Raw genomic sequence first — 15,830 nt, forward strand, 5'->3', positions numbered from 1 at the left:
CACTCACTGTCTGCAGCTCAGATCTTGTGCAAAACCAGAAGGCATTTCAGAAAGCTAGAAAATGTGCAAAATTATCCAGAGGCCACGAGATAACATGGGAACTGCACAACACACATGCCAACCTGAGGTAGAACAACAACTTTTAATTGCAGAGGAATAAAGCAGTGCCCCAATTCTTCTCTGATCTGCCAGGGTCAATGGTGCTATGTGCTGCTGGATCATTTCCTCTGGACTAAATAGGAATGGGATACTCACAAGCAGCTGCAGGGATCTACCCTTGTACAGTGCCAACCCTTTCCCAATTGCCTCTGCTGCTCATCAGAGCAGATCAAAAATAGCTCCTTCCAGTACTGTGGAACACTTGCTGCTGCTGCCATGCAGATGTTATCATTATAAATGAAGGGGGGAAAACGGACAGGGAGACAAAGGACAAAGTAAGCTAAAACAAGCTCCCAAAATGTATCCAAAATCCCAGGGGAGGACAGAAGAGAGCAACAGATGTGGAGGCAACACTGGGCTGGGCTGAGCTGCCTTCTTGGGCTCACTGAGCTTGTGGGCTCACTTGGTACAGCCTCCCCTCCTCTGAACACTACCTACTCCCAACAACATGCTCCATGATCCAGAGCAGATCCAGCCACTTAACTGCAGGAGATGCTGGCAGTGGGAACACTTGGGAGAAGAGAACTGAAATCACAGTTCCTGCAGTTACCTTGATAGAAAGGAGGGAAAAAAAGAGGATGCCCTGGGTAATTTAGTGCAGTGATGCAGATGGGACTTCCAGGAAGATGGCTGAGTGCACTTGTGTCTCAGAAAAGCTGCAGTCAGACTCCTAAGTTTGAAATGTGAAAGGACTGATTCCAGCTGGGCTGGTCTCACCAGTGAAGCATCAGCTCCTCACAACCCCTCTGGGCAGGGACAGCCCTTCAAATACACCCCCAGAACTGATCTGGACCCTTCCCCTGTCTGAGCCATGCTGCGAGCTGAAATCCTGTGGGAAATGGGTGCTACGAAAGGCACATGGAGTACTTCAAACACAAACACATCTTCCCTCTGCATCACCTGCACCAGCAGCTCCCCAGCCTGCTCCCACTGCGCCTTCCCATTCCTCCATCCCTGCCTGACTCTTCACTTTCCAAAATTAGAAGTTAGGCTCATCCCTCCTTTACTCCCCAAAGAGAGTGAGCTCTCCAACAGGGAGCCAACATGCTAGGAGGCCTCCTAGAGACTATTCCATTATCTCACTGCTTTTATGGATTCAACAGAATATAAACATTTAATAAGTTTGGGGGTTTTTTGCCTTTCAGCCACAGAAATGTAATCTTCTGGTAGGAAAGAAAGCAGTGAGGAGATGGAAGTTTAAACTGTTCATTTTCTCCAACCAATTACTAGGTCAGGGAACCTCCAACTCTAACACCTGGAACTGGAAGGCATTGGGACAATGCTGTGCTATAAAAATCTATTTGTCTATCATCCAGTGCAGCAATCACCGCCTGCCTGCTTGTCTTTTATCAGTGCAGGGCTGCTCCCAGTTATTTAGCTCCTAATAAAAACTGTAATTATGAGGCTTCCAGCATTTCAGCTGGCTCAATTCCTCAAAGGAGTGGAGGAAAAAAAATAAGCCACATAACACAAACGGTACTGGGAGGTTCACAAATAGCTTGAAGAGTGCAAGAGAGCTGAGCCAAGATGCTATGGGAGGTCTACAGGATTCAAATGGCAAGGTGTAATGTGTAGAGGGAAGGGGCTGGAGCACCAGGAGCAGCTGAGGGAGCTGGGGAGGCTCAGCTTGGAGAAAAGGAGGCTCAGGAGGCACCTCCTGGCTCTCCACAACTCACTGACAGGAGGTGACAGCTGGGGCAGGGTTGCGCTCTGCTCCCAGGGAGCAAAGGAACAAGAGAAAACAGCCTCAAGCAACACCAGGGAAGGTTTAGGCTGGATATTAGAGAAAATAATTCACTGAGAGGGTTGTCAAGGATTGAGCAGGCTGCCCAGGGCAGTGGTGGAGTCACCATGCCTGTTAGTGTTCCTAAGATGTGTGAATGTGGCACCTGGAGACATGGTTTAGTGGTGAACATTGCAGTGCTGGTCAACTGTTGGACTCAATGACCTGAGAGAGCTTTTCCAGCCCAGAGGACACTCTGTAAGCTCCCTCCACGCAGACAAACCTTTGCCAAGGTGTGTGTTGATGGACATGTATCTCGCTGTTCCAGTGAGACTCTTGTGCTCCCTGTAGGGAATGTGTTTTTTGGTTTCCGGGTCAATGTACTCCTTGGCCAATCCAAAGTCTATGATGTGAATGACGTGCTCCTTCTTATTGCCCTGCCGGCCAATGAGGAAGTTCTCCGGCTTGACATCGCGGTAGATGAGGTTCTTGGAATGCACGTACTCCATCCGAGAGATCTGTGAAACCACGAGGGAAATGTTAAAGCCTTACTTGTGAGCACAACTCCGGCTCCCAGCACAGCTGCAAGAGGAATTTGCCATCCCCTCCTTTCCAAGGAGATCATGCTGTGCTCCCTGCTTTATTCCCAGGGAAATGGCAAAGGCTGTTTCTGAGGCGTTACCGCTGGGATGCAGCTCTTGGCAGGGTGCCACGGGGAGCTGCAGCAGCCTTTTTGTATTGATTTTAAACATACTAAACCAGTTACCAAGAGCTCTTCCCTTGCCCACCGCCTTCCCCTGTTGCTCTGTGTCTTACCACCTTCCTCCCTCGACCCATATGTTGTCTAAGACATGCCAGATTCCTCATAGAGGGGGATTTTTGGGCAGGCAGAAGCTTTATGATCTTCAGAGCTGACTAAAATAATAATTAATCTCATTGCTGTCAACTAGGAGTAGCTGGAATGTTTTTCAGCTCTTGACTAACATTTTTCTGGAAGTCTGACTGAATGGGAAGGTGAAAGGGCAGGAACCCCACTTCTGAGGTGATGGAGTGCCTCTAACAATACACCTTATTCAGAAGTTCGTAATTAAAATTGCTTTTGAAACCAAACATATTGCAGGTGATGTCTGAACAGGCTGTCAAGCAGTTCTCCTTTGGGTCCTGCACTTAGGAGATGATTCCAACTGGAAATAGTTTCAATTTAATTTCATTTATTACCTTTAACTGCCTTTTTATGCTTCAAATGAACACACATGAACCCTCATTTATGGCTGTCCTGCTCGCAGCTCCCCTCATGACAGAGGGCACAGTAACTTAAACAAGATGCTTCTTTGGAAAGGCTGTTGGGATTGACCCAGGTATCTGTGGGCCAGCAATGCCACTAAACCTCTGCAAAGCCCCAAGTCCCAGTTTTGCACTAAGGAGCCTCAGTCCCCAGAGGTCACTGCCACATTGCTGCAAGGGACAGAACATCCAGGGTGAGGGTCACCAGCTGGTCCCCCCCCCCGGGTGGATTCTGGAGAGAAAGCTCTGCAGTCTCTGAGTCACTGAGCCAGCTCTCCCCCAGCCAAGCAGCAGGGACCCCCATCCAACCCCCCTGCTCACTTCCTTGGGCTGGCAGACCCTGCCTGCTCCTGGATTTCTCACTGAATCCAGACACATTCCCAGCTGGAAAACTGAGACCACTCTTTCACAGATCTTGGACCCACACCTGGTTTTAAATGTCCACATGCATGTGATCCTCCATCACACTCCCAGGCCCTTACCATGAACCTTCTTTTAAAGGAAAATCTGCTGCATTTCCACCTCTTCTAAAGAAGCAGTAGGCAGGAGGGGGCATCCCTCCTTATAAAATAAACAGCTCTACAGAGAGGGCAGCAGACAGGAAAAAAATTGGCTGCAGGTGAATCAGGCTTAAAAAATGGAATTTGCTCAAAGACTCTTAAAAGAAGGGAGCAGCACGTGCTGCTGCTCCCTGCCCTCGACGCAGTGATTGATTCCAGTGTGCGGAGAAAATGGGTTTCACGGCTAACAGCCATTATTTCCAATCAATTACTGGCTGGTGCAGAGCAGAGCAGATGCTCTTCAGTCATTCTTCACACTTTGAATCACCTACAGGACACAGCAGCAGGTTGTGAGACAAAAAGCCATGTTGAGAGGCAATTCAAATGAAGATGCAACCCTTGAAAGTGAAACAAAGAGCTTCCTTGCCTCTCCACACATAACAAGCCTCCAAGCAGAGCCTGACTGGCTCATTTGATTTGTTCCTGCTACCAGAGCAGCTCAGTTGTTGAAATCCCAACAGCAATTAGAGAACCTGAAAAGGGGCCATTCTTTTCTTCTTTAAAAACTCTCGGCGAGTTGCAGCAGGCAGGACAACAACCTGGACAGCTGAGGTGTCAGATGAGCCAATATGCTTCAGCAGCACTCAAGGGTACTTATTTTCCTGCCTTTTTTCCTCCCACCTGTCTTTTTTGTTTCCACCACACACACATAACTGCTGTGGGGTCTTTCATATTCCTTCTTTACTTCCACCTGCCAGGATGCTTCATGCTGGAGAGCTTTGCTCAGCCACGGCAGCTGAAAGACGCTCCCTGAGTCAAAAAGATGTTTCCTGGAGTAGCTTCCATGCTTTATTCACCTTGACAGACACTCTCCCTGCCCGTGGCTGCTGTGACGTGGAGCGTCTGGGCTGCATTTCCCTTCCAGACCCTGCCTGAGCACACACACAACCTCAGCATCAAACCCATGGTGTGGCTGAAGGAGAGGGGAAGTGGAGTTCCCACTTCAGAAATGTGCTGGATGTAGAGGTGCAGTGCCTACTCCTTTGGGTTTGAACTACAGGCTCAAACAGTCCGAATTCATTCTTTCAGGGGCAGAGAAACCACTCGTGGAACTGGACTAACTTGGAATTGCTCTACCGCTGGAAAAACAGTGAGCACGGGAACACTCCCATACACATTAGAGTGTGAATTACAGAGGGATTTCCATGACCACGGCCAGCTGAGTCCATGCTTGGAGCCATAAATCTCCATTTCAGATGTCAGAGAAACCCTTAGTGGGGGGAGAATCCCTTGGCACCCAGCAGGACCCCTGTGCTGCGGTGGAGAAATGAGAGGATATTGTGACATTTAGCAGGTGCCAAAGCAACCTGTGCTTTCATTTGCCTTCCTCCTGCCAAGGCAGCAAATATAACAAATCTTCTCCCAGAAAGGTAGCTCTTAACAGGCTGATCCTGACAGCAGTTCCATCTCTAGACCTTCCTGATAAATTTCAGCCCTTCTTCCACACATCACCTACTTAAATATAGGTCAGATCAGCAGAGAATGAAATTAATCTTGTTCAAAGACAATTCTGATGGTCACTGGTAGAAAACCATCTTGCCTCAACTTGGTCCAGAACACATCCAGAGTATTTTTCAGTGCCTGGTGGCACAACAGAGCTTGCTGTAAACTGTCAGTGATCATCATACAGGCTGGACCTGGCCGAGAGTGAAAACCAGAAATCTGAATAAAAAACAATTCTCCTCAAATTTATGGGCTGCAGGGATAACATAGTGACCACATTTTAATTGCCAAGCTTGGCTTTGTTCAGGAGCTTCACCCACTGGATCTGATCTACTGGATGTCTTCAGCTGCATGTGGAGCATGGAGGAAGCAGTCTGAACAATTCCCAAACAGGCTGTCTTTCTTGAAGACTCATTGTCATCCAGTCCCTCTCACCCTCAACCAGGAGACCCTTCCTGATGTAAAACTATGTTTGAATTCTGCTCTAATCCCATGTGGCACTTCGTAAGAGACACTGCCCTTGTTTTTCCTACAGAAACTCCTCTTTCTTCTAACATCTGTAAAGGATCCACCCCCAGTCCTGAGATGCTGCAACCTGTCGAGCTCATTCACACTAGCCAAGCAGAAATACATATTAAAAAATATCTTTCCAGGATGTCCCTGGCTAAAAATTGACCACGGGACTGGATACTCCGACAGACATGGGGATCATCCTTAAGTAAGAGGAGAAAGATCAGGGGACAAATGCCCATGGTTAGAATCACAGCAGCTTAAGCAGACTTGGCTGGTCAGAAGCAAGAACAAAATGTAATTCATGGATGTGAACCCAAGGAGTTTGAGAGTCCAGCTTTCCTTTCTGATGTGTCTCACACTGGACCATGACACAGTGACTGCAATCATTTAGTGTGGGAGAAGGACAATCTTCTCTAAAGCCTTGTGGCTGGAGCTAAGGGTTTTCATTTCATCAGAGCAGTAAGTGCCAGCCCCTTTGGAAAACACTTTTCCCAGAGCCAGGTGATGGGGCACACCTGAAGATGCTGAATCTGTCTCCTTAAATGTGCACACTCCATGTAATCTCCCTGAGGAGACTGAGAAGGCCCTACAACATCTCCCCATGGCCAAAGGAGCATCTGATCCTTTCAGAGAACATCAGCTCCTCCATTTCTGACTGCTTTTGCTGTCCCCCTGCATAAGCCTCAGCGTGTGTTTTCCAACTGGCACCAGTGCCCCAGTGAGCTGCAGCCTGGCCACAAGATCAACAGGTGATGCCAGTGAAGAACATCCAAGCCCAGAGCTGAGCTGCAGCCTGGGGACTTGGCAAAAGGCAGCAGCCATGGCTGTGACAATCTTGATTTCCCCAGAAATCCCTTGGGAATGAATTTACATATTTTTATTTTCTCTCCAAAGCTCACACAAGCTGTATCTGAGGCTTTGCTAGCTGTTGCCACTTGATTTAATCAAAGCCAATACTATAAATTGGTTTTCCATTGATAAAGAAACATTCAAAACCAAAGAGCTTGACTGCTCTGCTGTGGAAGGCCTTAGTACCAGGCAGGTGCTGTTCAAACTTCTGCATTTCTGACCTCAGTTTTCCATTTGAGATTCTCCTGTGTCAAACTTCAGTTTATCTGGAAAGGATTGTGTTCCTCATCCCTTACATATCCTCTTCCCTAACATGCTTCTATCTGCGGAGCTTTCAATGTGAATATACAATCCCAACTCTGCTGTGGAGTATCTGGGTGATCCCAAGGTGCAGCTATCCAAGATCTGGAGATCTGCAGGTATTTAGATACTGGAGAATCTGCAAACCAGTCTGAAAACCAGAAAAGCCAAATTGACTGGCTGTCCCCACTGACTGGTGTAAGTTTCCACACTGCATTTAGTATGTTCAGCTTTCTCATTGTTCCCTTTTAACACAAATCCACATCCAAGCCTCGATCCCTTCCAGCTTGATTTGCTTTCCTTTTCAGGTACATTAAAAGCTCTGTGATGTTGTTCATAGAACTATTATATTCCAATTGTCAGTAATTTAAACCCATTTCACTGACCAAATTTTTGGCCAATTTTGACTGAGGCAGAGCTCTCAAATGCTGGTGTTTTGGCTAAGGAGGGCTGAGCTCCCATGGCCCCGTGAGGTTCCAGTCTATGGGCAGCCAGGAGCACCAAACCAGTAGAACTGGTAGGTTCTGAGTGTGGGAGGGTGCTGTGTCCCACGGAGTGGGTGAGAAATGTGATGTTCCTGGGATGTCCAAACAGAAGGAGGGAGCTGGGGCAGGTACTGGGGCAGGGACCTGTAGGGGCACAAGTCCGTAGGAATCCAGCTTCACTGGTTCTGCTGCACAGGGAGCCAGCTTCTCATAAGCATAATTTGACCTTCCCTTCAGAGGCAGGAGTCCCTCTCACCTCAGAAGTTTTCTTTTGCAAGAAAGATGAAGAGGGACCTTGGACAAGGGACTGGAGTGATAGGACAAGGGGAAATTGCTTCCTGCTGCCAGAACACAGGGTTAGATGGGATACTGGGAAGAATGTGAGGGTGGTGAGGCTCTGGCACAGGTTTCCCAGAGAAGCTGTGGCTGTTTCATGCCTGGAAATGTTCAAGGCCAGGTTGGATGGGGCTTGGAGCACCCTGGGATAGTGGAAGGTGTCCCTGCCTGTGGCAAGGAGGGTGGGATTAGATCTTTGAAGGTTCTTTCCAATGCAAACCACACGGTGATCCTATGATGGGAGAAGATTTTCTCAGCCCTGACCCTTACTGTGCCAACCCTGGGATGGCTGGACAGCCAAGGAGACGCCAGGGCAGGGCCCTGCCCAGCACTCACCAGCTGAATGGCGATCATTAACACCGTCTTCAGAGTGAACGTCCTGTCACAGAGGTCAAACAGATCTTCCAAGCTCGGACCAAGCAGCTCCAGGACCATGGCGTTGTACTTTCCACAAGGTCCAAAATAATACACCTGGGGGAGCCCTTCAGCTGGAAAAATATGAGAAGAACTGGAATCAGTCAATGGGACAAAGTTAATTCCCCTCCCCCTGCATGCACACCTTTTGTTAGGCACAGTTTCATTGTCTCTTCTTGAGTATTCTCTCTGATGCTGCCCAGCAAGGAAATAAGTTCCAGCACAAACTGTGACTGAACCAAAGGCAAATCAGTGCAGGCTCTGTTCAGCTACACCCTTGGGCAGACAAATGCATTTCAGGGCAATTAACAAGACCACCTGAAAGCACTGAGCTTTGGCAGCTTAAAGGCTTGGATTTAGGGAACAAGACACTGAGTTCCCTGTGTTCCACTGAACACCAGGCAGAGAACAGACCCAGATGTGGGCTGGCACTTGTTGGAGCCATCAGGAAGATGACAGTCCTTGGACAAAATGAAGCATGGTGAAAAAAGGGCTGCTTTGTCACCAAAAATGACACCTAGTCCTTGTTTTTCAGCACAACCTTACACGAAGTTTACACTCAGTAAAAAGGAAAAAAACCTTTTCCTTTAAAATAGGGAAAAGTTTTAAATTTTGACCAATCACCACACAAAAATAGATGATCATGGTCATTAGCGTATGTGCACTCACACAGCTATCAACATTGGAGCCAGAGCCCATCTTCCCACCCAACAGACTGCTCTGTGGGAGTACAGTGTTGATACTCAGCTGGCAGGGGAGTTTTGGGTGGATCAGCTTTCTGAAAGGCATCAGAAGGAAAGGGAAAAAGACAGCCTTGATGTTGGAAGACTCACAGAGCTGCACAGCACTCCTGGAATTACCTTTGGGTCAAAAAAGAAACCACAGCAGCCCATACAGGAGGAATTTAGTGCAGTTCCAACTGCTCATTTTGCTAATCAGCACCTGCAGCAGCACTCGGTGTCCCAGTGCCAGTGCCGGGCTGGGTAACATGTTTAAATATCTATGTAATTCCAGTCTACACCTCATAAGCAACTCCAAAACACAACAGAAAGGTTTTGTTTTGAAATATAGGGCTTTGTCTTATATCAAAACAAAATATTTGCTTGAATGCCCAAAGATACAGAGTCCTGCTATTTCAGTGTAAAAGCTGAGCACAGGGAGCACTGCTTTGTGTGCAGCCTTTTATCCCATAGAGATCCATAAATAATAATGCATGGGACCTGAAAGCACTGTGATTATTTATTTTATGGTATGTTTTACAGAAGTGCAGGCACACACCTGGATTTGCATTGGATCAATGTTAGATATAGCAAAATACTTGACTAATTAGGTGCACAGTTTGGTGTGGGCTCTGTGAGCTGCTCAGGCAGTGAAACATTTCAGGCTGGAGCGCATCAGCAACACAACAAGCGTGTGCCCTACTCCAGATTTAGGGAAAGCCCGTTAATCCACCCTAACTGGGACCTCTGCAACCTGCCAACAACGTAACAAATCCAGCATTGAGATCACTAAAGCTTAAATATCACAGAACTTGTGCTCCCAAGTACTGCTCCAAAAGAACAAAGTGCAGTTCCACAAAGATTACCCGAGGAAGGTTTTAATCTCATTCATTCACATGCTCAGGGAATCTGTCATCAGGATGCATTAACGGGATATTACAGAGTATTGCAGGAATTCCCTGTCTAACCAGTGTCTTGTGTCCCATGTAAAACTGACCCAACCTGGGAGGTTTGGGAGGCTCCTAACAGAGCTCCATGCTTTATGAAGCAGTAACAGTCATTAAGTCCTCTAGGAACACAGGATGGTTTGATGCAGAAGCAATTCAAAAAGCCAAACAATAATGGGATATGATCCAGGCAGCACCAGGACGCTTTCAAATATCCCCAAATCAACACAAATGGCAATTTAATGTCATCAGCTTAGTGCTGAAGGCTGGAATAATTGCAACAGTTCTTGAAGTGACTCATGGTGAGCCACTGGGTTTTCAGCAAAGTCTGATGAGGACTTACCTACAAAGTCACCTCTAACACCAAGATCAGCATCTCTATTTTTAGAGAATAATAGAATAATAATAAAGAATGAGAAAGTAACAGAATATTTTATGCAAAGTTTAAACCTGAGCCCTTTATAGATTCTAGACACAGACAGACAATGAGTACCTCTACCACAATTTCTACAAGTCTCAAGTAGTGGAACTGAGGAAGGAATTAGGATTAGAACTCTGCAAACTAAGGTATGCAGGAGAATAAAATTGCAGAAAGGCTCTTAAGGAAGGTGAAGGTTCCTGTTCCCAGACCAGGGGCAGATGAGAACTTTTACACAGCCTCACTTGGTAAGGAGCAAACATTGAAAATAAAATTAATTTCCTATGGGGCATAAGAACCAGCAAGTCCCAAAAAGTGAGGATTTCATGTAGGGAAGGAAGCAACACTACTTAGTGCTCTCCGGGATCCCAATTCCTTCAGCTCTACCTACTCAGAGCTTACAGCCAAAAGCCTGGAGTACCCTCTTTGTCTTAAAGCCTCAGGAAGGCTCTGCTTTCTGTGGGAACTCTGACAAGGTGAGGCCTCAGTGAAGAACATAAAAAAATCATCCTAAATATCAGAATACAGGAGGTATCATTGGCTTCAGGTGTATTTTTAGGGTTTGATTTTTCCCTGAGGGTTTTCCCTGACTGCCAGCTCTGCAGTCAAGGACTTCCTTGTTGCCTTTGCCAGGATAAAGCTGCTGTAACATCTCTCTGATTTCCAGAGCTGGCTGTGTCCTGGGTCAAAGGAGCATCACTGATGAGCCCTGTGGAGCTCCCAGCCCAAGCCAAGGATCCCCAGATCCAGGCTAGTTATTGGGAGGGACTTGGTGCAACACATCCTCAGCTCACTCGAACATTCACCATCTTTTTGGGAAGAAGAAAAATGAACTTAATGTACACATTAAAGGCTGTTGGCACATAAGACTGGATGAAACATGTGGTACAGGCAGCTCCAGAGCCATTCTGAACAGTAAAAAGGCTCAGTCTAAGAAAATCTGCATAAAATTTGATTTTGTCTCATCTGCCTAATTTACGATGTAGCTTGGCTCTGTTTCAGTGAAAAGCATCGTGTCCTGGTGCCGAGTCCATTGTCCCAGTGAACCACAAGAACTCCATAAATATCACCAGCAGATCCGTAAATAGTTAAGAAGGATGTTGGCAACTAAAGAGATTGATGGAGTAAAAAGGACTTTTTTGCCTTGGCAGTTGGAGTTGAGGTTTTTAATGCAGAGTAATCACACTGGGAGAGGACTGGAAAGGTCACACAAAGCCACGGTGTCATGCTACAGGTGAGCAGCTCTGAATTCAGAGACTGTGGGATGAAAAGCCACCAGCAGAGCAGAGTCTCATACTGAGGCTTCAAAGGTACAAACTCAACACTCAAAGTACAAACCATGATCTGCTTAATGCAATTAATGCATGAAACCACATCAGAACTAGGAATTTCTCCATGGTATCAAACAAGAGCAATACACTAAGGGAAGAAAATACAAGCATGATATGTGCAGGTTCTCCTTTGTAAAAAAAACCAGTTTATTACAGCAGAGACTACTGCAAGCAGAAATCATCTCAATTTGCTTAACGGCTTTGGTCTCGCTGCTGAGTGATTTGGCTCAGCTACATGGAAAAGGCCCACTCCACCCTCACTCTCACAGGAAGTTTATCACCCCAATAAACACAGACTGATTGCTGCACTGGAATCCACAGGCAAATTCTGCTATTTCAGCAGTGATGTCTTGGAAGAAATTCAAGCTGAGCACAGCGAAAACCTAGCAAAGCATTTTGTAGATTAAAGCATCACTGCTGGAATGAGAGCAAATGCAGACATCAAAGCCAAAAACCCAAATCTTTGATTCCCCCACACTCCCGACACTGGCCTTGGCTTTCTGGGAATGCTGAACTCTCACTGCTCCTGGGCTGCCACCAAAAGGGACTTTCCCATCCTTCCTCATGTTCTGTGGCTGAGCAGTACGATGGATCAAGCCAAAAAACAATTGGATTGAGCCTGAACACAAGGATGGGAACAGTAACAAGGAGCAGGATCCCTTCTCTTCCAGAGGGCTTCATCTGGGCTGGATTAACACCCGGAACAACACTTTTCAGAAACTTCCATCACAAGATCAAGTGTCCTGGATGATTCCAGCAATGTTATCTTGCTGCCATGTTTTACAGCGTGACTAATGGCCACAAAACTCCTCAGACATCCAACATACTCAAAAAACCACATTAGTTCAGGCACACACACATTCCAAAGCCATTTCCAGGACTGTTAAGAAATGGCAATGGGAAGAGACGCCAATTTAGGGTTATGCCCAAGGGAAATCAGAGATTGCAGCACCTGCCCCGCATGGAAGGCACAGGAAGCAGAGCCCACCTGCACTGGAAGAGCACCTGGCCTGAGGCTCTTTGTGAGTATCATGAGAGGCTATGAATAAACCTCATCAACAGCAAGTAAAATACACCCAAGGAGGAACGAGGGAGCAAGTGCAGGAAGCTGCACATGGCATCTACATCAATGGAAGGACAAGTGCCACATCCCGATACAGCAAATCACCAGGAAACATCCAGAGCTTGTCATCAATACTGGTAGTTTCTGATCCACCCATGGCTTTTGCTCCCATGGGGAGTTGTTTTCCACTGCCCTTTGATGAGGTGTAGCCAAATAGAGACGCTGATGTCTTCCATTTCAAGAATTAAAGAAGAATTCAGACCCTCTCTTCATGCAGGTTTTGAGCTCTTATTGCAGGAGGGAAACACTCCTGAAGGACCCCAAATTCCACACCCACAGACAGAGGGAGGGGGGAGCAATCCAAGGCCCAGCAAAGGGCTGATGCTTGATGCAAACCCACACTCTGTGTGGGCAGCAAGAACTCCTTCTCACTGCAAGAGATGCAGACACACACCAGAGGCATCAGTGCACACAAAGTTCTGGGTGGTTTTAAAGAGGCTCTGATGAATGTGCCGTAGATTGTCACAAAATTCTCATTCAGAGCAGAAAGTTTATTTTTACAAAAATTTTTCACAGAACACAAAATTACACGATGAACACCATAAATAGCAACTGTGAGAGGGCTGCATATCTATAGCTAAAATTAAACATGTTCCAAACAAATTAAACAAATTGCTTTAGAGTAGTCAACCCATTTAAGCTGATTACACTAATGAGGATCTACCCTTCTCTTAATTTTCAAATCGGAATAAAATCCTGGCTGAAAGAGAAGATTTGTGATCAACATTGACTGGGCCAAGATCTCAGCTTTTAACCTCTTCAAATGTGTCCCATGTAATTTCTGTGAGCTGTAAGTAAAAAGACTCATCCTGCCCTTCAGATTTTGGACTAGTCTGCTTCAAAAATAGAAAGATGGGAGAAAAGTTGAGATTTGGCTTGTTAGTAGGAATAACCTTGCCCTAAGGGTCTTCCATATATTTGATTGGATGCCTTTCAGAGATATCTTCCTTGCAAGTACAGCTGCAAAAGCTTTATAATGCAGCCCTTCACCTCCAATCTTACCTGTAGGAGCTAAGGGAAGGACAGAGATTTTGGGTGATTGAGAGTTTTTTCTCTTGTTTGAGAAACAGCAGTTGAGATGTGAAGGAAAACAAGCAGAAAATGCAATTTGTGACTCCAGCACCAGCTCACCTGCAGGTGGAAAAAGATGTGGTGGAAAAGGTCTGCCACAATCTCACCAAGCACTCCTAGGCTTCACAAACCTTCAGCTGGCATAGGATTAAGGAAAGAGCCTAAAAATAGTGTTCTGATCCAACAGGCACACACAGAAAGATCTGTATGGAGAAGTGGGGTTGGAGGAGCAGGAGGATGGCCGGCACTGTGGCAGCTCCAATGGTGATCCAGAGATGACCACCATGCTATGAGTGCTTCCAGCCTGTAAAGCTCCCAAATAATTTCCTTGCTCTCCTGAGCTCTGATACTGTGGATTGAGAGGCCACAATTTACCTTTAGTTGTTTCCCACTCACCAGAACAGCGTGAAGAGCAGCCAGACCTGTCCTGAGCCCCTCACACATCACCTGTCCCTGAACATCCTCCTGCTGGCAGACACTCGGCTCTGTGGTCAGCTGCTCACAGTGGCTTTGCCCTGCTTTGTCTGGGCAAGAAATCATTGCTCCTAGCAAATGCTGAATGCTCTTGCACCACTGCCTAGCAGGAATTTCTTTGCTTTAGCCCATTGGTGGGTGAGGAGGAGGAGGAGAGGCAGAGCAAGGCCCTACTCCTGGCCTTGGATGTGGAAAAAGTGCAGCTCAAACGCTCTCTGAACTAAAGAGGAAATAACTCAAAGGAGAACATCGGAAGCTGGAAGGGACCTCAAAGCTGCCATGGGCAGGGACACCTTCCAGTAGAGCAGGTTGCTCCAAGACCCATCCAACCCGGCCTTGAACATTTTCAGGGATGGCAAAGCCACAGGAAGGTATTGGATCAACACTTCTCCCCTGATGATGGCAGAGAAAGCAGAGCTTTTCATGGGAAGAGACGACACCAGACATGTAATGGTGCAACAGCTGTGTATGAGCTGTGAGGAGCCAGAGCTACTGCCATATCCAAGGAGTTCCATGTGGACTCCAAGCCTCACTCCAGCTTATCTCAGGATGTATTTAATCCCTTCTGTGTTTTGTTTCATTTTGGTAGTGTCTGAGTCTACAAAAAGAGAAAGTACAGGAAAAGGAACAGCAGAAAAACAGACTGGGGAAGGACAGAAGGAACAACATATTTGTTCTTGCTGCTGGTAAAAATCCAAACAACTTGATTTTTATTTCAGCTGCAGAAAAACAAATCTCAGGATCGCTGTGTTATTAGAACAGCGTGGCATTTCATCTTCCTTGAGTGGTACAAGGTGGTTTTCTGACATCATGGCTTCACTTCATTCAACAACCCTTCACATCCACAAAGCAAGAAGCACTTGAAGAGGGAGAACCAAGGAGACATTCAGATTTGTATTCATAACGGTAAAAAAAGATTGGGAGGAAGAATCAGCCCTATCTGGAAAGGTTGAATGCAGGAAAACTTTCAAAATCTGGGAAATTTACCCAGAAACACCCATTCACATGCAGTTTTTTAGCTCTAACAACTAAATCAGCCAAGTGAAATTGTTTCAATTCTTGACAAACATGGAAGAATAACACACAGCACAATAAATTGCTTTTTTTGAAAGTTTCAAAAGACTGAATTCACATTTCTAGGGCTTGGGGAAAACTATTACATTCAAATCTCCATGTTACTGTTGGATTTTATATCCAACACTATGTCTTGCTCCAGTGATGATAGAAGATGGAACATAGGAAAACACTTAAGAAAAGGATAAAAGCAGTAAATAATTCTAGAAGAGTTATTTTAAGCCACCCAAAGAAGTTCTAGCTTAAGTTTATCCTTATTACCTTTTCCCACACACCTGCAATACAAGGACAAGGATGAAGGAAAACCATTGGAACAGTTGGCCAGGGCAGTGGTGGAGCCACTCAATAATATTCCTGGAGGGATTTAATAGCCACGTGGATGTGGCACTTGGGGACAGGGGTTCATGGTGGCCTTGTCACTGCTGGGGTATGGTTGCACTTGATGCTTTGAAAGAGCTTCTTTTCCAACCTAAATCTGTGCTTCTGCTCCTCTGCAGCTCACACAGCTGGGTGAGCTCTGCCAGAACACATCTGTGTGACCAATGGGGTTCTGCTGCTAAAGAACACCCACAAAAACACAACCAAAAAGAAAGAAAGAAACCAACAA

The 15,830-nt window shown here is 46.3% G+C and overlaps 1 protein-coding gene across 2 annotated transcripts in view; it reads right to left on the minus strand.

Annotated features, from left to right (window-relative positions):
* The window catches only part of CSNK1G1 (casein kinase 1 gamma 1), a 93,997-nt gene that overhangs the window by 16,723 nt on the left and 61,444 nt on the right, over positions 1–15,830 (minus strand). For both annotated transcript variants that reach the window (XM_058846441.1, XM_058846440.1), the window contains exons 6-7: positions 7,989–8,140; positions 2,166–2,400 (exon numbers count right to left, since the gene is read on the minus strand). In XM_058846441.1, coding sequence (XP_058702424.1) covers positions 2,166–2,400; positions 7,989–8,140 — 387 coding nt within the window. The remainder of the gene's footprint in view (positions 1–2,165; positions 2,401–7,988; positions 8,141–15,830) is intronic.

The sequence above is a fragment of the Poecile atricapillus genome, chromosome 11 (assembly GCF_030490865.1).
Source record: "Poecile atricapillus isolate bPoeAtr1 chromosome 11, bPoeAtr1.hap1, whole genome shotgun sequence".
Taxonomy (NCBI): Eukaryota; Metazoa; Chordata; class Aves; order Passeriformes; family Paridae; genus Poecile; species Poecile atricapillus.